Raw genomic sequence first — 24351 nt, forward strand, 5'->3', positions numbered from 1 at the left:
AAAAGGATATGGCTGAAAAATTTATATATTGCCAGGCATGGTGGCACACGCCTTTAATCCCAGCACTCCAAAGGCAGAGGTAGGAGGATTGCTGTGAGTTTGAGGCCACCCTGAGACTACAGAGTGAATTCCAGGTCAGCCTGGGCTAGAGTGAGACCCTACCTCGAAAGAAAATAACAAAAACTAAACAGTTTAAATACTGAACTAGGTGATGTATGACCACACAACCAACACTCATGAGGGCTGAAGCTGGAAGACTGCATGTTCCAGGCCACTCTGGGCGACAAAGCAGAACCCTGTCTACATAATAATAGATACACTTCTTTAATTTTATAAGAAAGAATTCTTTATTTATGTACAAAATTAATCCTAAGTACCTAGATGTGCCAGCTCAGCCTTGGTAACCCAGTAAGGACAGGTGCAGCTCACATGCAGCTTAGCCTCCAACAGTCACATCCAAGACAATGGAAATAAAGGGATGTTGAGGTCCCCTGGGAAAAGCAGCCCCTTTACTGATTTGGATATGGTGTGCACCATGTTGCCAATGTAGTTTGCATATAAATCAGAATAAGGAGCTGGAATTATCTGTCTAGAGAGTATCTGGGCAATAATACCTCTACCTCTCTTTACCTCACACTTCTGCCAACCACCAGAGAACATCTTCTTATTAGCTGATTCTGGATAACAAGGAAAAACATTGTCTCTTCAGCACAGATACTAACATAAACAGGTAAGTGAGAAATTTATAAAATTACATCTGATGAGTTTATGCCAACAATAGTGATAAACCAAAGATCACACATACCTGAATATGCAAAGAAAGTTTCATTATGATGCAATCAATGCTATCCTATAAAAACTAAATTAACAAAAATCATCTATTAGGGAAGACATCTGGTGTACCATGGCAAGAGACGTTAATGATATTGTCTGCAACCCTGTAATCAATTTCTTCTCCCAGCAGCTCTCTCATTATACTGTATTAGGCCTGTGTGCCTGCAGAATTTATGAGAATTCCATACATGGGGGTAGGGGAGGCGCTCTGCCAACTGGATCCAATTCAGATCTAGCATAAATGATTCTGGCAGTACAAAGCACCATTAAAGGATAGTCAATACAGTTAGCTTTATGCAGCAGCATTTGACTGAAGGGAGGTCGATCATCTTCCTATGGAATCTTCCAAAACCTACATATGGTGACACCTAAGTGCTTCATCCACCATAAATTAAATTCTCCATGGTCATGAACATTGTTACTACATAAATAAATAAATAAATACTGCTCTCACTAATGCTATTACAAAGGTTTATGAAAAATCAGTGTTGCATGCTAAACTTAAAATCTATCCAACAAATCCTGATGAGTACTACAGGAAATAAAACGCTAACATATTGATTAGAGAGTAAATCAAGAAAATATCAGCCTGGACAATGCTAATAAAAATTAAAAATAATAATAATAAATAAGAATAAACTTCTAGGCTGGGAAGATGAAAAAAAAAGAAAATATCAGCCTGAAAGAGAAACTCAAAGTCTTAGATACATATAGAAAAAGACTGAAGTTTTAAAAGACCCTACTAATTTGTTCTTTAGAATGCCAATACATTCCTCTTGGGATTAGAATTACATACTTACCCACTACATTAGCTTCGATCTTCCTCTGAGCATGCCTATTATTTTGAGAAATCTAAGGTTTCCATATGTGAAATCTTGTTTGTGGGGTCTAATTCTTAAATAATTATGGTAACTACATAACATGGTATTGTTTTAACAATTACTCCTCATTTTGTTCACAACCTGAAGGAGGAGGGGAGGTCAGAGAGTCTCACTCTGTAGCCCAAAGTCAAGGCAATCCTTCTGCATCAACCTCCCAAGTACTGGGATTACAGGCATGAGCCACCATAGCACTTTAAATAGGATAGCATAACTGTATAGTCCCATAGACTTAGTTGTTTTATTAAAAAAAAAAATTGTCTTAGCTACAAATGCTTGGACTTCTATATGAGTTGGAATAAAACTCAGTAGCACAGGTCAGTGAGCTAGACTATAAGGGAGGGAGGAAAGGGAAGACCTTAAGGGGATGGGACTATATATGTAAGCAGATGAACAAATTACTGGGGTGGAAAGGCCTGTGAGGTCAGGGGATGAGGTTGAGTAAAGAAAGGGTGGAGGGAGGGTTAATCAAAGACTAAGAGGGTATAAATAAGCCATATGGAAACCTATTATTTTGGGGGGGGGGGTAATGACACACCCAGAAGGGATAAATTGTTACTAGAAAAATTTCAGTGGCGGGGATGGGATACCTTCCAGTGAGTTTGCTGGCCAGGGAGGACGCTTGATGCCCCCCAAAACATTACAGGCCATTATCAAGGCTCTTGGTTTCCCACCAGGAATAGATGAGACCCTATTGCTGAAGATTCCACATGCTTCAAGGTCACTGAGAAATCCTGCTGGAGCTGAGCTTTAAACCACATCCCTGTAGACCAGCTAACAGAAAGCTGGGAAAAGCTATGTTGCATGCAGCTCTATGAGAGAGAGAGAAATCATCACTGGACATAACAACAGTGCACACTGCATGCCTTAAGGTTGGCCAGCCAGGCCAAATGAGCCAACTGGTGCAGTAGTGGCATGTCTGTTATGAGGGAAGCTACCCGCTGTCTACTTGGACTGGAGGCCCGCTCCTTGGGAAGGAATACATGAATGATCCTGAAAACTTAACCAGGGGAAGCCATGAGCCCTAAGGATGTTAATGCCTGCTGGTGTCTGTCGAAATGTACATGCTATGCTCACCAAAATGCCCGGTAAGCACTTCGCTTAATGTTCATACACACACACACACACACATATTTTTTTTATTCTTTATTTTTGGTTTTCTAAGGTAGGGTCTCACTCTAGCCCAGGCTGACCTGGAATTCACTATGGAGTCTCAGGGTGGCCTCGAACTCACAGCAATCCTCCTACCTCTGCCTCCCAAGTGCTGGGATTAAAGGCGTGCGCCACCACGCCCGGCTTTACCTATATATTAATAATACTCTTGATTTTGGTTAGAGAAGTGGTGGTGACATCTGGGATGACACAAAAAGCACCATAGTGCTAAGAAGTGACAGCACTTAAACAACTCTATCACACCTTCCAAGGCTCAGGGTCCATGGTGGAAAGAACGTGAGAGCCAAAGGAAGGGTAGGACTCATTACAATGCACTCTCACACAAAAAAAACGGCCCGGATATCTGTGACTTCACAGATCCTGGGACTACCTACATAAGACCATCATAATAGGAGGAAAAGATGAAGACATCAAAATAAGAGAGACTGACTGAGAAGGGGAAGGGATATGATGGTTGGAGTGGAATTATGAAGGGGAAAGTGGGAGAAAGAGGGAATTATCATGGTTTATTGTCTATAAGTATGGAATTTGTCAATAATAAAACTTTTAAAATAAAAATTTGTGGGTTAAGGGCTGGACAAATGGCTTAGTTGTTTAGGTGCTTGCCTGTGAAGCCTAAGGACCCAGATTCAATTTCCCAGTATCCACTTAAGCCAAATGCACAAGGTGGCACATGTGTCTGGAGTTTGTCTGCAGTGGCTAATGACCTTGACACTCCCATCCTCTTTCTCTGCCTGGCCTCCCCAAGTAAATAATGTTTTTTAATTGTGGGTTGGAGAGATGGTTCAGTGGTGAAAGCACTTGCCTGCAAACACTAAGGACCTAAGTTCAATTCCCCAATACCCACGTAAAGACAGATGCATAAGGAGGTGCATGCATCTGGAACTAGTTTGTAGTGGTGAAAGCCCCTGCATGCCCATATTCATATTCTCTCTCTCTCTCTCATTAATTACTTAATGAATTAAAAAAAACAAACAAACTTGCAACTTGGGTCTCTACCCATCTGGCTGGAGGAGGTGTCCCTGGTGTGTTTGGGGGCTGATCTTAATTCCAGTCCAAATGTGTAAAGAGAGGAGTTTGATCTCTGGCTGTTCCCATTTGTGGCTCTCTCTGGCTGTTGGTAGTTTCTCTCTGCTTGAATCTGTGAAAGGAAGCCAGTTCATTCTGTCATAGATGAAATTTCCCCTGGATCTGTAAGCCTGAAATTACTCCCTCCAAAAAACTGTGTAGGCTGAATGCTTGTCATAGCTCTCTCACAAGGCAAGGTGTCTTCAACAGTCACCCTATCTATCTTTTGACAATAATTATTATCCCACATAGTGGCTTGGTCCTTGTCATCTTACACAGGGTATTAGCCCTGGCCCACCACTTACCATTTTCCCCTCTCTACAATGCATACTGTTGCCCAGTAAATCTTCTAAAGCAATGTCCTGTAAGATGGCTCACTTGAATTTTTTTAAATCCTTCAAAAGGTCTCTATTGCCTATCCCACCAAAATAATAACTTGTCTGACCTTTACGATCTTCTAACATCTAAGTCCTTTTACTATCTCCACCACTGGCCCTGTGCTCTTCATGGGCGCTGTCTGAGTCATTTTCTCACAGCTCTCACTGAACTCAACAGGCACACCACCTATATTGCTTATACGAACAGGCTGACATGTACAACTTGGAAGATTCCTCTCCTCTGCCTAATTACGTTGTACTGACATGTCAAAACATGGCCAGCTCCTCATCAAGAACCCCCTTCAAATATTTCCCCCTACCACTACAGCCCACTTGGAGAATGCTTGTCTTAGTGTCAAGATGTAATAATTACACACTGCAGCTGAACAAGTCATTATGTGCCAGGAGGATCCAATACTATCTTGTATAAAAGAGATGGCTTTTCTCTTATATAATTTTCTAGTTTAGTAAATAATTTTCTTCTTTCTTTAGTGATTAGCAAACAGTTTTGGGTACCCAGTCCAGAACAATAAACACCTGTCTTTAAGAAGCTACCATCAAGTCCTCCTGAACAAAAAGGCTAATGTGCACATCGCTCTCTTACAAGAGAGCTACACTCACAGGAAGAAGCCTACAGACCAGATCACAGCACAGTACCCTGCTACGTCTTATACACCTAACATCACACCAAGTAACAGAGGGCTTAAGGAAGTAGACTGGGGAGAGGTAAAGAGCCATCCCCAATCCCATCCCTCTAGCCTTATAGTAAAGCTTCACTGTTTTGGAATAGCTTTCTACAAGACTTCTGAGAGAGCAGGGCCTAAAATGGTGTAGATTCGTGAGCCTGAGTCCCAGTGAGTCTAGGGAAATGCACATTCCACATTTGAACTCAAACTTACCCCCTTGTCCCCATTTCAGTTGCCAACATCCATACTCGCTGTTGACTGCCAGCTCCTGCTCCTTGCAGCAGCCTAGCATGCTCTCTGCTGGTGCCAAAATACCCTTCCACTAAACCCCATCAGCTCCTGGAACTGTCCTAGAGGGGTAAGGCAAGTCCCGTGTTTTGCTTCCTCTGTGCATGTACTTGTTACTCTTAAAAACACACATAATACAGCCCATTTGTATGGGGACTCTGGGGAGGGAGGCAATATTCCTATTTTATACCCTATGGGATATAAAATACTGACAGCTTTTAAAAACGGGATTCTCCTTACCCCTACAGGCCCTCTCCCGGCTTCAGAAAGATGTTGTGGTGGCTGTGATGCCACCGGCAGAGAGCATGCTGGGGGGTCACACAAAGCAGGAGTTGGAGATCTGCAACAGGCCTGGGAGTTGTGGACCTAAAAAAGAAAACAGTTTTAAGTTAACGTGCCCAAAGCCCCCTCCATCCCTGGTTATTTGGGGCACTCAGCACACAAGTAGGTATCTGTGAAAAATCTTCAGCAGATGGCCTCTGACATCTCACAAAATTTGCTCTCCCCCTAGAGTAAACCTTTCTGCATTAGTCAAAGCCTCTTCCTTGTTTAAGTGTGAACAAAGTCAGCACCCTGCTGACTCTGCAGTTTAATGTGGGTCCTATTATAAAGAGTATGGTGTGTGCCCCTCAAAATAACCAAGTTAAGATGTGATACAGTGCCAAAGCACAGTAACAGAAGCATGCTTTGCTTACAGTAAGAGCAAACAATTGAACAGTGTCAGGTAAACAACAAGAAACAAACCACAATGGACAAACTGAGCTTTCAGAAGAGTTTCTAGCCCAAGATATCAGAAGCATAAGATATGGACTTAATAATGGAATAGCTGAGGCATCAGGATGGCCAAAGAAAGACCCTGACACTCCTCAGAAGTCCTTGGTTTAATTGTGTAGAGCTGAAGACAAGATAAATAGACAAAGGGTTAAAAAGCAGAAAAAAGCGTGCATCCAAATGAGTTATAATTTTTCTCAAAACGCCCCAGGGTGAAGATAATAGACAGGCACGCAGCATCACATTCAAGACAGATATTATTTCTTCTAGGGGCTGATTTTAGTATATACTACATGTGTTGTTTTTATTTAAAAAAAACTTGAAAACATTTTAGACCAGCAGAGAAAGATTGGAGAGCAACTTCTGAAAGCTAGCACAGTCCTTTAAGAATCCAAAAAGATACCTCAAATAATAGTTTGAAAATGTTTCCATTCAAGAGAACACATATCTAAAACTCCAAAAGATCCAATTTCATGTGGTGTTAAATGAACAGTAAAAAAAAAAAAAAAAGCAAATACTTATCTACCTCTCCCCCCTGAGTGCTGGAATTAAAGGCATGCACCACCAAGCCTGGCTTGCAGGCATTTTTAATATGACATCATTAAGGTGCTTCATGTAATTCTATCCAAATACATCCTATACTCTCATGGCAAACCTCTGTGCAGCCAGTGTATGATTCCCATAGAAGCTCAATGACATAGATAGTATTTTGGATTAGGGGTTATAAAACTGACCACATGCTTCCCTCTTATCCCTCCAGTGCAACAAATTCCAAATTAAAAAAAATTAACTATACACTCGACTGTATGGTAAAGTTAATACTTTTTTTCCATCACAAGTAAAAAACGAAAATGAATTTCTGGTTAATCTCCACCAGGAATTCAGTTAACTAGGATTCAAACAAATATAAATACTCTTTTGTTCATATTATGAGTTTAGGATTAAAAAAAAAAAGAACAGCCAGGCATGGTGGCGCATGCCTTTAATCCCAGCACTCGGGAGGCAGAGGTAGGAGGATTGCCATGAGTTCAAGGCCATTCTGAGATGACATACTGAATTCCAGGTCAGCCTGGGCTAGAGTGAGACCCTACCTCGGGGGGAAAAAAAAAAAAAAAAGCGAAGCATGTCTAGCCACTTTGACATTACTTTAAATATGCAAGTAGTCCAAGTGATTATTAAAACATTTTAAGCAATTTTTAAAAACACTGTCTTTTCAAAGCAAATTATTATTCATACTAACCATAAAACATTGATGTTTCCCTAATTTTCTTAGTACTTCTAATGAACACCCCAATATATATGTGTGTGTATGTGTGTATAAATATATATGTGAATTATAAAATTCCAGTTCTGAGGAAGCAAGTTTAAACAAGACTTCACCAATATTTTTGCACAGATTTCTGCAAATATCACTGTCCCAAGCTTTCTTCGGCTCCTTGAAAAAGAATTAGGATACTTGGAGTTTTCTGCATTGAAAAAACTTCACATATATAACATGTTTAAAATATTTTATGAATATATATATGTATGTATATGTATAATTAAACATCTTCAATCTTAAAATCCCATTAAATTAGGACATTATCCCAACTTCACAGAAATTATACATTATTCAAACATTAAATCCCAGTGGCCTGGCCTGGCCTGTCTGACAGCCAAAGATGCAGACAGACTGTTGAGAAGAAAAGAAAACTGGGTCCATAGATGCTCTGAGATTTAGTCCCAAAGCCTCACTTTGACTTCAACTAATGTGAATACCTTCCTATCCATTTCTGATTTGACGTCCATATCATGCAGAAAGGATGTGATGACTGAAAAATAATCTTTCATGACCACTGTATCACAAGTGTGGAGGTCAGAGTACAGATAGCAAACAGCAGCCTCACCTGACTCTCCATCCCATACCAACAAGAGAATTGCACTCCAAGTGCCTCTTACCTCTCAAAGGATTAAATAATTCATTACATGTACAAAAGGCATTTTAGTCTTTGTACATCTTAGCAGTATTACGATATAATAAGCCCAGTACCTTAGCTGTACTTTTTTATAATGCTAATAAAAATAAGAATGGTCTTTCAATTTAAGCAAACAAAATAGCAACACTTCTAGAAGAATATGCTGGAACTAATTTTCAGTCAATGTGCTATTTCCTGCCTTAGAAATCAGTATAGAACCATGCCCTACAAAATGTACAATTACTATCACTTCTCAGCCTTTTGGCTAAGATCCAGTGTAAAGGGTACAATTATTACACACCAATTTTAAAACAGTTGAGCGAAAAGAAACAATAGTTTAAGTAGAGCACAGGCACACTGACCGCACACTTCTGACAGGTGCCGACAACGAAGCTCAAAGCCTGGCTCCCAGCTGTCCACTCTGTCATCTGTGTGAGCAATACTGAAGTCTCCCCACCGGCCCCAGAAACTAAAAATATTTGGCACAAACTTTATGGTTTTTGCTTCATTATCCAACATTGTACACAGGTTGCAAAGCTGTAACTGTGTGGTACTGACCTTTCCAAAGGAAGAAAAGAACTCAACACACTCTACCTACTGTGAGGCCTACGCTGTCTACCATGAAGGGTCTTCAGAAACACAAGCAAAATAATCACTGCTTTACACTGAACAGAACAAATCACACTACACCATCCACCACACAGGTGGCCTCTAGGGGTTGGTCACAAATAGGTCAAGCCTTCCTTTGTCTTTGCTAAAAAGCCAGTCCTACAGAAAATTCAAACTTAAATAATTCTGACTATATTTTAAGTCCCGGAGGAAAAAAAAAGACACTATTATCAGAGAGAGATAGAATACTTTTACTACTTAAATACATAAAATATTATGCACTGCAGGTTATCCACAGATAAGTGAGATTTCTTGGACTGACTTAATAAACACAAGACTAATTTATGCTAGGTGGATGCTTTTATCAAACAGCTACTGTTAAACTTTTTTGAAAACTTATCCATAGATTTCTCCAGCTGAACTGTCACCTCAGGCAGTACTCAACATTTGCTCTGGGTATGACAGCAGGCAGTGTGCCCAGCACATCACCGTTATTAGTGAGGCAAGCAGACAAGGCTTCTGTCCTCACAAAGCAAAAACCTGAAGTACAAAGTGAACAGGAACAGCATAACCACTGGCATTTTATGGAACAGGCCCTCTGCAGCAGAATTTGTTGGCTTAACCTTTCCATATGAAAATAGATCATCAAATCCTAACTTCATGGGTTTAGTTTCTTGCCTCAAATCATGAAAGATAGCAACTAATGGTACAGGAACGGGAACCAGACAACCTGATGTCAAAGTCCCAACTGTCAATCTATGTAGTCTACGACCCTTCATCTTAGTCCCAGAATAACATTTCCCAAAGTCTGAACTACCTATATTCATTTTAATGGAAATTTCCTGTTCCTCTATTCTCACTGGAAAAAGGCTCTAATACAAGATGGACCTACTATTAAAATGAACAACCAGGCAGGTGTGGTGGCACACGCCTTTAATCCCAGCACTTGGGAGGCAGAGGTAGGAAAATGGCTATGAGTTTAAGGCCACCCTGAGACTACATAGTGAGTTCCAGGTCAGACTGGAATAGAGTGAGACTCTACCTCGAAAAACCAAAATAAAGAAGACTTTTCTTGCTTTTAGTAAACACTGACATCCCATTTTTACAGAAGCCTTCTAGAGTATAGAAATAACTATGGAGTATGAGAATGCTAACAAGAATCTCCCAGAAACTAATAGTTTTGATTCAGTGTAATACCAAGGAGTTCCTATAGAACTTACTACTGAATTCTTTTTTATGGGTTCAATGACCAAAGATGTTTTAATATTCTTTGTTGGAATGTATGTGATCCTGAAGTGCCACCATTCATACTATAGAAGGAAGCATGGATTTGGTTTCCTGCAGTTTAAGCAATTATAGGGTTTTCAGCTATTACTTAGACCAAATAAGCTTCCAGGAAGGGGATGTAATATGTATAATGACATACTGTTTTAGACAAATATCACTGACTCATTTTATGGAAACTCATCCTTCAGATGAAACCTGGCTTAGATAGTCCTTAGATCTGAGGAAATGTTACTATGATATTGTGGTGCTGACAGTGGACCACATGTAAGCAGCCTGAATTCAGGAGTGTGCAGTGGTATCCTTTATATCCCAGACAGAGCCCTTCTGGTTGCTGGCTATGAAAGTGGACCGTCTGAGGATACACAATACTGGTTTACTTTGGAGAAGAGACGTCTCTATATTTTGCCAGGAGTGCTGGGATTAAAGGTGTGCACCACCATACCCGACAAGTCTTCCTTTAAAAAAAGAATGTCTTTCTCCCCATTGATCCTACCCACAGTTGTTTTCCAAAAATGACTGACAGGGAATAATGCCACAAGTTGCCCAAATGGAATCTAAAGACGACTGAAGGGAAACAATATTCTGCATCTTGCCGGTCCTCTCGGTGGTGGTGGTGGTCAAAGAACAAAAGCAGGTTTTCAATAAATGCCAGCTGGAGGATTAACCAGGGCCCAAAACATTCCTAATTGTATTCTGGGATAAAATGTTCCTTGATGCTGACACAGAAACAAATCCATCAAAGCAAACTAAGTCACACATGTTGACCTAGAAAGGGCTGCAGCAGGGTAAAAGGTGTTATTCCAGGTTCTTTCAGCTGCAACTAATGGAGCTCCACTCAATGTGGCCCAAGTAAGTCAAGAGTCCCTTATTTCAAGGAAACAGGATAAGCCAGCAGGCTGAGGGACAGCAGCAGGTCTCAGGAGATGTCAGGAAGAAATGGCTGTTGCACTCTCGCTTCCTCTGGTAGTCTTCTGCAGTCACAGCTCTGCCCTAGCAGGTCAGCTTGCCTGTGTCAGCTCCCACCTTGCTAAAGGTTATTACTGAGTCGTCTCTTTTTTTCATTCTCCCAATTTCAAACTCTTAAATGAAAATTTGCTTCAATTTATATTTTCAAGCCAGGCCACAAAGAACACAGGTTTGCCAGCCTAATACTCTTGCATAATACTCTTTATTACTAAATAACTTTCCAGCATTTGTGGGGGGGGGGGGAGAGTAAGATCTCACTCTAGCCCAGTTTAACCTGAAATTCACTATGTAGTCTCAGGCCAGCCTTGAACTCATAGTGATCCTCCTACCTCTGTCTCCCAAGTGCTGAAATTGAAGGCATGCACCCCACGCCTGGCTGCTTCCCAGCTATTTTATTACTTACAAGATAGGTTCCAAAAAGCATGGTGCCTTATTTAATTCATGATCTTGCTTTCTTCCTGCTCCTCATTAAGCATATACTGTCCATTGCACTCTTGCTTGCTTACGTCCCTGTTTTTGAATACTATGTCCATAAATAACTGGTGAACGTAGTTAGATAAAACAGATCTCTTGAATCAAATGAACACTGCCCAGGAGCAGAAATGCTTCCCTGTAGAACACGCATTTCACTTCCCTTGAGGAGCCTCAGCTGAGCCAAGCGTGTTTAACTCTGCTCTCCTACAGCTTCCGCCTACTGCTGTGAAGCCTGAGCTATGAGAACACCTGGCAGTGTGGGAAGGCAGCGCCTCGTGCGTTCTGATGATGAAACACTTAATAAAGCTGTAGCCATGGATTCCAAACCCACTGGCAAGGTGACCACAAAGCTACCACCTAAGTTAGGATATTCCTAAGAATAAAGGGAGGCTCTTTGTACAGGCTGGCATACTCTGTACCACAGACTTGGACTCTGAGGGAAGCACTAGCAGGACCTGGAAGACAACCCTGGTCTCCACACAAAATCTACATACCCATCATCACATATAAACTAGTTCATGAAAGGCTACTCACAGGCCCCTCCCCCCAGTTTAAGCTACTCTCTAACTCGAATACTCTTCTCATCACACATGGCAGTAGTTTGTGAATCCACAGCCCTTGAGTTCAATAAACTGACAAGCAAGTTTCCGTGACTGGTAGACGTTGTCTCCTCTCTCGTATGTCTCAGTGCACCTCGGCTCTGCTTGCTGCTATTGTCTTTAACACTGTAATCGTAACTTAGAATTTTGCTTTTGTAATAGGTACAATGAGGAACATTCACATAGTATTTCTTGTAATCCCCAGTATGTCTTAAGGTCAAAACTGTAAAGAAAAAGTATTTTCATTTGATATAAACGAGGAAACAGGCATTCAATTCTTAGTTTGTAATAATTGAAGAGATTTAATTACTCGGCACTTAACACCTGTTCCGTTGTTTCCATCTGTGACTGTTCCGCTTCGCCATGTTACTGCTGCAGTCCAAACCAGATCCGCTTTCTCTTCAGTCTTGCAGAGAACAAAGCATACTCCCTCTACTGGCCTGCAGCTTGGGCAAACCAGAAGGGCAAAGGTCCTCTCATCTCTCTGGCACCTTTCCCACGACGTACAAAGAGCCAGTGAACGGGGTGGGAGTCACATTCTTTGGGGAGCAAATACTCATCAGCTCCATTACTCTCACAGAACCACAAGCCTCACCCAAAAACAGAAGAAACAGCCGAGCGCAGTTTAAGAAAGGTGTCGAAGCCCACGGCATCCTCCCCTCACTGGCTTTCGCAGAGAGCTTTAATGTGCTGTGCTAGATCCAACTAAAGCTTCGGCTTTACTGCTGCTAATAGCACAAACCATCCCTATTAACTCAGCAGAACCTCTGCCCAAAACAGCAACCACTGCCCTGCAATACGCGGTGATCAGTACTTCACAAGAGACATTGTTAAAACACGAAGGCACAAAAACAAAACAAAACAAAATGTACAGAGGGGCTCTGAATCTGAAGAAAAACCTTTGCAGTTCTAAACAAAGCTATGTGTTTCCCATGGTGCACCAGCACTTGGGTTAGCCAAAGCCACACATGCCGACAAGCACAGCAAGAGCCGCAGCCGCAGCCCTACACCACAACACACTCGCCAGGGCACAACCACCTCCCACACAGCCCAGGGGTCACCGTGGTATCTGTAAAAAGAAAGCTTTGTAAAAAAAAGACATAGTAAAGAGCAAACACCTCAAAACTGGTTTCAAAAATTCATATTGGCATGAAAACTGAATACATTTGACTTTCAAGATTAAACTGCAGGGCTGGTTTACATAGCAGCCAGGAAGTTTTAAGAACCTACTAAGAAAAAAATACATCTTAGAAGTAAACACAGCAGGCTCCCATTAACTTCTTTCAACTGAAATATCATGCACATTTTGTATCAGAACAGACATTCTTAAGTAACAAAGGATTTTGGAAATGAGGACACTTATAGGCACTGCTAAAATACATTTTCTACAAAAGAAAAGAATTAGGATTTCTCTATACCTAAAACTGTACACAGTGGCTCACAACCTTTCCAAGTCACAGGATCACATTAGAAGACAGACGTGTTTCAGAGATTCACAAATGACACCACTGCAACAGCACTTTACATATCAGCTACTTGAGAAAAGAATAACAAACAGTGGTTCTCAGTTGTGCATTACTTTTAAGTGAGCAAGATCTGAAATATCTTTGCCGTACATCAATGTCTGAGAAATAGTATAGGCTGCATTTCTGCATATAATACCAAGAACATATACTTGTGTAAACCATTTAAGCCCCACAGGGACCAATCTCAAGCCCCAAATGCAGGAACACTGGTCTAAAAGCAGAGATCGCACACTGAGCAGTGTCACTGCAGACACACTGGCAAGTTTCCAGTGATCAAGTCCTCAGTGGTCAGGTTACCTTCTCCCAACCTCTACTTCTGCAAGACTTTACAATAGGTCCTAGGTATACTCCATATGCACCAATATATGAAGAAAAATTATAGTTCTCCCCAGGAAAATAATATCTGGCTCATATAATTTGCTCTTATTCATTCTTAAAAAAATTTACTTCAAGCTCTTAAGAATGGCTGAAGCCGGGCGTGGTGGTGCATGCCTTAATCCCAGCACTCAGGAGGCAGAGGTAGGAGGATCGCCATGAGTTCGAGGCCACCCTGAGACTCCATAGTGAATTCCAGGTCAACCTGGGCTACAGTGAGACCCTACCTCGAAAAATAAAAAAAAATAAAAAAAAAAAGAATGGCTGAAAGGAAGCAAAGCACATCAGAAGCTAAAGGGAATATCTGAAATTGTCAAAATAACTACTAAAGAAATAAATCTTTTGGAAATGTTGCTGACAATATAAAAGCACTCAACACTGAGTGTTAAAAACTAGCTGATTGAAAGTATGAACTGGTAACATCAGTGCACAGCCCAGAGGCGAGTGGCACTGACAGGAAAAGGTTATCACATCGGCAATAATGAGAAGCAATCAAGACAGCACCAAGGGAGCTGGACAAAGAGAAGGCCGAGAACAGGAGGAGCAGAGTATTAAGAATGCTTACCAGTTTGAAGTCTTGAATGCTACAGATGAAATACGGTGTGTTTGGCCTTCGACTCTCGATATACACACAGTCTTTAAAAGAAAAAGAAATTTTAAAACATGGCATTTAGGTTTAAGGAAACAAAAACAGGGCCCATAAAACCCTCAGCATAAAAAATTAACTGAGAAAGAACACATCTTTTATAGATAAAAAATTCTTCTGGGCATGGTGGCACACACCTTTAATCCCAGCACTCAGGAGGCAGAGGTAGGAGGAACAGAAGTAGGAGGAATGCTGTCAGTTTGAGGCCACCCTGAGACTACATAATGAATTCCAGGTCAGCCTGAACTAGAGTGAGACATTACCTCAAAAAAACAAAAACAAAAAAACTTTTCAAAGGTAACATTAAATTATAAATAACATTAAGTTAAAGCAAAACAGCCCTTTGGTGCTGTTAAAACATTTATCTATTTTTCTAAGTGAGAGCAAAAGGTGGGGTGGGGGGATAATTGGCGTGCCAAGGCCTTTAGCCACTGCAATTGAATTCTAGACGCATGCAAAACCTTGTGTGTGTGTGTAACCTCGTTTTTCCAGCTTACATGGGTTCTGGGGAGTCAAACCTAGGTCCTTAGGCTTCATAGGCAAGCACCTTAACCACTAAGCCATTTTTCTAGCCCTCTTTTTAAGAAAATTTAATTTAATTTTTATTTATTACAGAGAGGAAGGAGGAGAGAATGGGCAAACCAGGGCCTCCAGCAGCTGCAAACATCAGACCCATGTGCCACTATGTGCATCTGGCTTTTCGGTACTGGGGAATTGAACCTGTATCCTTGGGCTTCACAGGCATATACCTTAACCACTAAGCCATCTCTCCAGCCAGGGCTAGGGAGATGGCTTAGCATTAAGGCTAACCTGAGGCAACATAGTGAATTCCAGGTCAGCCTAAGCTAGAGTGAGACCCTACCTCGACAAACCAAATTGAAAAACCAAAAGAACAAACAAAAGAAACCTGAACTAATATAATTACTGTTAACCTGTTGAACACTGTTTATTTTGCAATTGTAAAGAAAACTAAGCAGACAACCAGATACAAAAAAAAAAAAAAAAAAAGTAAATTACTTTTTTGTTTGCTTGGTTGTTTTTTGTTTGTTTTCTTTTTCAAGGCACGGTTTCACTCTAGTCCAGGCTATCTTGGAATTCCGCTATGTAATCTCAAACTCAGTGATCCTCCTACCTCTGCCTCCCAAATGCTGGGGCTACTAAGGTGTTCACTACCTTGCCCAGCTTTTATGTTTGCCTGTTTTTGCTTTTGAAGGTAGGTTCTCACTCTAGCCTTGGCTGACTTAGAATGCACAGTGAAACTCCTACCTCTGCCTCCCAAGTGCTGGGATTACAGGCATGCACCACCATGCTGGTCCCAAATGACACATTCTTAAGGAAGAATGCTTTCCTAAATAACATTTCACATGGCAGGGTTTTGGCAATTATTGATGACACTCTCAACAGCTGAACCATTACATGTGAAAAAAAATCATTAGAAATCTTGGGACAGAGCAATCTAGGTATTACTGAGAAGTAAAGGTATTCATCTAGGGAGAGTGATCATCATGCCATCCATGTTATCCTTTCTCCTGTTCATGTGTTACAATAACTAAAGTTTTGATAACTTGGACAAATTCCTTCTTTGTTTTCATACATATCAAAAGCCAAAGGGGGGGGGGCCTGGAGAGATAGATGGCTTAGCAGTTAAGGTGCATGCCTGTGAAGCCTAAGGATTCAGGTTCAATTCCCCAGGAGCCATGCTAGCCAGGTGCACAAGGTGGCACACAAGCTCGTTTCTAATGGATGGAGGACCTGAGGCACCCTCTCACTCTATCTCTTAAATAACTTTTTTTAAAGCCAAAAGGGGTGGGGTATGTAGAGATGACTTAAAGACACTTGCCTGAAAAGCCTGATGACTTGGGTTCAATCCCCTAATACTCACATAAAGTCAGATGCACAAAGTGGTGTATGCATCTGGAGTTCAAATGCAGGGAAAAGAGGCCCTGACATACCCATTCTCTCCTCCTCTTGTCCTCTGATAAATGAATGAATGAATAATAACAAAATTACAACAAGAATACAACAAGAATGAGAAGGGAGCAGTGATCTGGAATCATACCACCAGAGGCCAGTCCACTCAACATTAGCAAAAGCAGACCCAATGAGCTTTGGATCAGGAAGAGAGCCCTCACCAACAGGGTATCCTTCCAGAAAGCATCCTACAAAATATTAGGATCTTCATAGCCAAAAGCCATGTCAGAAAAGTTAGAAATAAGCCAGGGGTGGTGGCGCATGCCTTTAATCACAACACTCAGGAGGCAGAGGTAGGAGGATCACCATGAGTTCAAGGCCACTCTGAGACTACATAGTGAATCCAGGTCAGCCTGAGCTACAGCAAGACCCTATACCTTGGAAAAACCAAAATAAGAAAAAAGGAGAAATAATTTGAGATTGAAATCTTAGAGGGGAAGGAAAAATTTTTTTGTTTTTCTTTCCGCCATTCAAAGGGGGGAGGGGAGTGCTGGAGAGATAGCTTAGTGGTTAGGGTGCTTGCCTGTGAAGCCTAAGGACCTAGGTTCAATTCCCCAGAACTCACACATAAGCCAGATGCATATGTTGGTGCATGCATCTAGAGTTTGTTTTCTGGAGACCCTGATGTGCCCACTCTCTCACTCCCTTTCAAATAAATAAATAAAGTTAACTTTGGTCTTATTAATCAAGCAGCTTATTTAGAAATTTTCTACAATAATAGTTTATAAATAAAATAGTTTATATTTGGGGGTGTTGGTAGGATGTGCATGTGCGTGTGTTTCTGTAATATTGAGGGTCAACCCAGAGCCTTGGGCATGCTAAGCAAGTACTAAGCATGAGTACTGAGCAACAATCTCAGCCCTAGCATGGTTTATTTGGAAAGGGAAAGGTAAGAACATAAGTTAAGACCAATGTCAAGTTTTCAGCAAAATGTAAATGATTTGGCAAGATTTTCGTGCAATTTATGACAGCATGGATTATCTAAAGCTGCTATAAGGTTATTGTAGTTATCTGGATCAATGATCCTCACAAAGTAACAATCCCCACACAAGCACTGCAGACATCTTTTATTGTTATTGTTGCCAAATAACAAGTCTCTCTTCATCTCAGAGCCAGCAATTCTGAAAGGACTGGGCAAGGCTGCTACAATTCATTAGATGTGTATGCATTTTCAAAATTACCCACAAGAAAATTTACAGTTACCAGAATGGAAAAAAGCAGTTGCTGAAAGGCAAATATATATTTTTTAAATCTTCAAGTCAGCATGCCTGAAATGGCCCAGAAAAATGATGAGACTATTTCCACCTATATCAATTATTCTGAGCAACACATGAAAACTTTTATTTTTCTTTAGCAAGGATGCCTAAAAATGAAACCATGTATCTACACTGAGTATATCTTCAAGCACAGAGCCTCTACATAGGAATGGATCTCTTGACTGTGTGATCTCAAATTCTTATGAACAGCAATAATAAAGTCCATGATCTGGGCATTGGTACTGCCAGGATGTTTCTGGCTGCTTCTCATAATCTCGACATAGCTTTGTGTCCAAGAATCCACAGTGCCTTCTGCAAACAGAGCACTCGCTGAACAGGGGAAGAAGTCAGCCAAAACTTGAAGCTAAATTCTCAAGGCAGAAAAAATTCTCAGTAAATCAGCAGGTTTATGTAAATAGAGCACAGATCTCTCAAGGGTAAAAATCACAGCCTGTCACATCAGGCAGTTTGTCATGAAGCACAACCTATCAGCACCTTTTCTCACAGTCTCATCACTAAGCACAGTGGACACGTACTTCACCCCCTAATTCAGCAAGTGGCATAATGAGCCCTAGCATTAAAACCGTGGTCACAACACACAGCCATTGCTCAGCCACTGCTCTGTCCTATACATCATTGTGTTTCCAACCTATTAATCGTTGCAATATCTTCTTGTCTCTTCACAGAGCATAGCAGTGCCACTCTCGTAGACTTTCCAATAGAAAACCCTATGCTTATTGAGCTGGAGAGATGGCTTAGCGGTTAAGCGCTTGCCTGTAAAGCCTAAAAACCCCAGTTCGGGGCTTGATTCCCTAGGGCCCATGTTAGCCAGATGAACAAGGTGGTACATACATCTGGAGTCCATTTGCAGTGGCTGGAGGCCCTGGCGCACCCATTCTCTCTCTTTCCTCTCTCTCTATGCCTCTTTTTCTGTCACTCTCAAATAAATAAAAATAAACAGAAAGAAAAGAAAGCCCTTTGCTTATAAAAAGCACATGTGAACAAAGCCTTCCTCACGAGTAGGTTTTCCAGAGGCACAGCTGGGCAGCCCAGCAGTGACCATGGCAAGCTGACTCTCGGAGCTGCTCTGCTCTGCTCTTCTTTCATGTCTCTTCCGCACCATTCCTCTATCCTTGCCACTCAGAACCATTCTACAAAGTAGCAGTAGGTCACTGCATCACTGCAAAATTAAATCCACTGGTATCTGTCTTGTTAATACAAATGTGGCCTCTAACAAGGGCTCCCATTTCTACTTTCCCCATCAATAAAACAGTCAAAGCCAGCACCATTTTCACCTAGATAAACAACCCAGTCCATATTCTGTCTAGGAAATATCCAAAAATGCTATGAGAAACTAAAGAGTACAGATGAGAAAATAGAAGTTGCATGAGATCCAAGGTAAATGCTACTATAATCTATCAATATAATCCAAAAGAACATTGTTCTTGTTTTCTGTCTTGAGACAGGGTCTCACTCTAGTCCAGGTTGACCTCCTACCTCTGCCTCCTGTGCTGGGACTAAAAGGTGTGTGCTGGGCTAGAGAGATGGCTTAGCGGTTCAACTCTCCAGAAACCATGTAAGCGAGACACACAATGTGGTGTATGCATCTAGAGTTCGTCTGCAGTTGCTGGAGGCCCTGGTGCATCCATTCTATCTCCCTCTCTCATAAATAAATAAACAAAATAAATTAAATAAAATATGATGTGTGCACTAGCATACTCAGCTAGAATGCTGTTTTTAAAAATATTTTAAAGTATCAAGCCAGGTGTAGTGGCACACACCTTTAATCCCAACACTTAGGAGGCAGAGGTAGGAGAATCGCCATGAGTTCAAGGCTACCCTGGGCAAGAGACCCTATTTCAAAAAACAAAAGAACATAAAAAAGAGATGGCTTAGTGGTTAAGGCGCTTGCCTGCAAAGCCTAATGACCTAGGTTCCATTTCCCAGTACTCATGCCGTGGCACATGCATCTGGAGTTTTGGTTACAGCAACTCGTGGTCCTGATGTGCCCATTCATTTTCATTCATATTCTCTATCTCTCTCTGCAAATCAACAATTTTTTCCCCTTAAAAAGTGTGAATTTGAGGCTGGAGATTTACTTCAGCTATCAAGCATTTGCCTGGCAAGAGCTACGCCCTTGGTTCTGTTTCCAGCACTAGGGAAAAGAGAAGGGGGTGGGGGAAAGGAATGGGAAGGGAGAAGGGGAGGGGAAGATAGAGGGAAGGGGAAGAAGGAGGGGAGGGGGGAAGGGGAAAGGGAAAGGAACTTGAGGAAGGCTTACTTTTAGTTTTCTGGTAGTCAGATCTTTTACTGGGAGAAGATACTAACAGTGTCTGGCAATAATGGAGAGCTTTGGCTGGAAAGATGGACCAATGGTTAGAGGCACTTATTTACAAAGTCTGCTGGCCTAGGTTCAATTCCCAAGCTACCTGCATAAGCCAGACACAAGTATTTGACATTTGTCTGGAGCAATAAGAGGCCCTGCCTCCACCACTGCAAATAAAATTAAACAGGACAAGCAGAATCCAACAGCTCATTAAGTGAAGCCTTCCTTATCGGGCCCCTTACCTTGTATTCTGACTCCATCACATGTCACACAAAACTGGCAACATCAACTAAAAAGAAAAAACTCAGTGGACAAATACCCTGGGTGGATATATCATGGATCTCTCTTAAACTTCATGATCATCAAATACCATATATTGAAACTTCTATTTATGTGTGAGTAATACTACAAAGCTTACATAAGTTCATGTCTACACATATAACACCATATGCTTCTACGCTACCAAAGAAATTTGAGAAGAAAAAGACTGGATGGGAAGAATGGGGAAGCCGGCTTTAACACACTAAAAGGAATTTTCTCCAAATTTTCTTACTTCTCTTTTCTAGAAGTTAGGAGGTCTCCCAGAGCATCAGAAGCTTAAAATCAAGCCCTAGACAATTGCCTTCCTAACCAGACGGAGCTTGAGAATGACCGCTGCAGCATGCCGCCATCTTTAATCAACCATGTGTGAACTGGGTTTGAGAACAAAGAGGGAAAAAAAGCAAGGCCACTCTGCCAATAGCAGAAATCTTGTTATGCTGACATGCTAAATATTACCCATAGCAGGCAACTGCATTACCCAAGCAAAGGACATTTTAAGGAAACTCATCTCCACAATTTATTAGAAAATATTCCTTTAAAAGCTCCCCATATAACTCGTATTGATCCCTGCTACAAAAATGATTCTAGCTAGCTTAACATCCAAACTCCAGGTAAGTGATATGGATCTCTCTTAGTTTTTAACTTACATTTATGCAGAGTTTATATGCCATAAAAGGTAGGCATGCAATCTACGGGGGAAACTTTATTTTAAAGAGGTGATGAAGGACTAGAGATGGCTCAGCCATTAAGCACTTCCTGTACAAGTATAAAGGCCTGAAGAAGCCTGACACCATCTGAGTTTGAATCCCCAAAGCATACAAAAGCAGCTGGGCATGGCCATACACACCTGTAACCACAGTCCTATGGGGAGTGGAGACAAGAAAGGTCCAGAATCAATAAGAGACTCCAACCCAAGGATAAAAAAGGCAAGTGAGTGATAGAGAAGGGTACCTGGCCTTCTCTTCTGCCCTTCACAGACAGCATAGGACACCACGGGGGAGGGGGGGGGGCGCAGCTACATCAGTACATACAACAACACATGCATACACACAACACATACCACACCACACATACTATCCACATGCAAATAAAAACATCGGTGATGGAGCAGAGGGTATTTAGAGCACTTGCCTGGCATGCAAGAATGCCCGAGTCCCTGGGTTCTATCCCTAGGAAGGGTTGACCAAACACCGAGAGAAGCAAAATCTTTACGGCATTAGGGACCTCACTAATACCTCCTTTCCTACCATGTGTCTTGCTCCCTATTTAACTTCTTAGGGCTAAAACATGCAGATAACGATTCAATAATACCTATCCAAAAATTTAAAAAATAAATTCTTTTTGCAGGGGGTGGGGGCTAAGGAAAAGGGTGACAGATCCTTCACTCAAAATATTTCCTGGAGCCAGGTGTGGTGGCGCACGCCTTTGATACCAGCACTTGGGAAGCAGAGGTAGGAGGATCACCATGAGTTTGAGGCTACCCTGAGACTACATGGTGAATACCAGGTCAGCCTGAGCTAGAGTGAGTCTCTAACTCAAAAAACCAAAATCATCATCATCATTCTGAGATAACAGAGTGAGTTCCAGGCCAGCTTGGGCTAGAGTAATACCCTACCTTGGGGAAAAAGAAAATTGATTTTGTAAGTAGACAGGCATGTAGGCATGGTGATGCACACCTGGAATCATAGCACATGGGAAACTGAGGAAGGATCATGGCTTAGAATCCAACCTGGGGTACACAGTTAAGACCCTGTCTCAAATGAAGCAGGGGCTGGGAATGTAGCTCCATGGTTTAATAGTAATTTCCAAAAAGACATTCTTGCTCAACCATGTTTACTGCCACTCTACTCATAATAGCTGGGAAACAGAACCAGCCTAGATGTCCCTCAATGGATGAGTGGATAATGAAGATGTGGCACATTTATAAAATGGAGTTCTACTCAGTGGTAAAGAAAAATGAAGTTATGAAATTTTCAGGAAAATGGATGGCTCTGGAAAGTATTAAGTGAGGTAACCAAGGCCCAGAAAGCCAAATGTTGCATGTTCTCTCTCATATGTGGATCCTAGCTAGAGATGACTGGACTTCTGTCTGAGTAGGAAGAAAACTTAGTAGCAAGGCCAGTAAGCTAGAAAGGAGATATAAAGGGACTAGAAAGGGAGGGAGAGGGGACCTAATAGGATGGTATTGTATATATGTAAGTAGAAGAACAGATTATTGGGGGTGAAAAGGCCTACGTGATGTTAAGGGAAGAGAATGGATAAGGAATGGTGGAGGGAGGACCTATCAAAATCTAAGAGGATATAAATAAGTCATATGGAAAACTCCTTTTTTTGGATAATGGAACACACAGGAGCCATAGATTGCTACTAGAAAATTTTCAGTGCCAGGGATGGGATACCTTCCAGTGAGTTGTTGGCCAGGGAGGTCCCTGATACCCCCAAAACATTACAGGCCATTGCCGAGGCCCTTGGTTTCCCACCAGGAATAGATAGTAAGACTCTACTGCTGAACACTCCACATGCTTGGGCTGCAAGGTCACTGAAAAACCCTGCTAGAACTGAGCTGAAAACCTCCTCCATGTAGACCAGCTGACAGAAAGCTGGAAAAGGCCACACTGCATACAGTTCAACAGCAGAGAGAGAAATTACCAGTGAAGTTATCTAACAGTGGACACTGCAAGCCTTATATTTGGCCAGCCAGGCCAAATAAGCCAATGGGTGCAATAGTGGCATGTCTGTTATGGGAGAAACCAACTGCCCTCTAATTTGACTGGATGGCCACTCCATGGGAAGGAATATATCCCTAATACTGAAAACCTACAACAGGCATAGTCATGAGCCTTAGGAGTGCAAAGTCTGCTGCTGGCTGGCTAAAAGGATATATACCAAACTGCCCAGTAAGCACTTCTCATAATGTTCATTCCCATATATTAATTCTACTCTCACTTTTGGTTGGAGAACCTTCCTTTTCAAATGGCAGTGACCTGGGGATGACTCAGAAGGCACCAAGGTGCTGAGAGGAAGGAACAGAGGACTTCTCCACACTGAAATGTCTTAATCACACCTTCCATGTCTCAGGATCCACTGCGGAAGAGGTGGTAGAAAGAATGTAAGAGCCAAAGGAAGGGTAGGACTCCTTACAACGTGCTCCTCCAGACACAAAATGGCCTGGATATCCATGACCTCACAGTGCCTGACATTACCTACACAAAACAATCCTAATAGGAAGGAAAGATCATGACATCAAAATAAGAAAGAGACTGATTGAGAGGGGGAGGGGATAAGATGGAGAGTGGAGTTTCAAAGGGGAAAGTGGGGGGAGGGAAGGAATTACCCATGGGATATTGTTTACAATTATGGAAGTTATCAATAAAAATATTAAAAAATAAATTAAATGCCAGGCATGTTGGCGCACGCATTAAATCCCAGCACTCGGGAGGCAGAGGTAGGAGGATCGCCATGGGTTCGAGGCCACCCTGAGACTACATAGTGAATTCCAGGTCAGCCTCGGCCAGAGTAAGACCTTACCTCAAAAAACCAAAATAAATAAATAAATAAAATAAAAAGTGTGACATGGCAAAACAGGGTCATTTAAGACACCAGTGCAGGAACACTATGCCCAGAATTCACAGGAATGTGATGAGTGATAGAGACAGCTGTTGTGAAGAGTCTTCTCTCGCTATATGGCCGACAACAAACTGCTCATCTGATGGTTGGTGTTACCGCCTGCAGGAAGGCTTTAAAAGCAACATGGCTTGCTCCTTTCAGACAAAAATGCTGTGGGAGCACAGGCTTTGCGATAAATGCAATAAAAACCAATTTGCAGTACTCACTGGAAATACACAGGAGAATTCACAATGCCTAAACTATAATTCTTATTTGGCAAATGAGTTTATTATAAGCTGGTATCATGGTGAATCCATTTTCTTTACAAGCTTTCTGGTACTGTTTAATGGACTGTCAGT

General features: G+C 41.6%; 1 protein-coding gene across 4 annotated transcripts in view; it reads right to left on the reverse strand.

Annotated features, from left to right (window-relative positions):
* Positions 1-24351, reverse strand: part of Rere (arginine-glutamic acid dipeptide repeats) — a 315974-nt gene that overhangs the window by 230466 nt on the left and 61157 nt on the right. For 3 of the 4 annotated variants that reach the window (XM_045148710.1, XM_045148709.1, XM_004657673.2), the window contains exons 3-4: positions 14432-14502; positions 5545-5670 (exon numbers count right to left, since the gene is read on the reverse strand). In XM_045148710.1, coding sequence (XP_045004645.1) covers positions 5545-5670; positions 14432-14502 — 197 coding nt within the window. The remainder of the gene's footprint in view (positions 1-5544; positions 5671-14431; positions 14503-24351) is intronic. The other variant, XM_045148711.1, reaches the window with a different exon arrangement.

This window comes from Jaculus jaculus, chromosome 5 (assembly GCF_020740685.1).
Source record: "Jaculus jaculus isolate mJacJac1 chromosome 5, mJacJac1.mat.Y.cur, whole genome shotgun sequence".
Classification (NCBI taxonomy): domain Eukaryota; kingdom Metazoa; phylum Chordata; class Mammalia; order Rodentia; family Dipodidae; genus Jaculus; species Jaculus jaculus.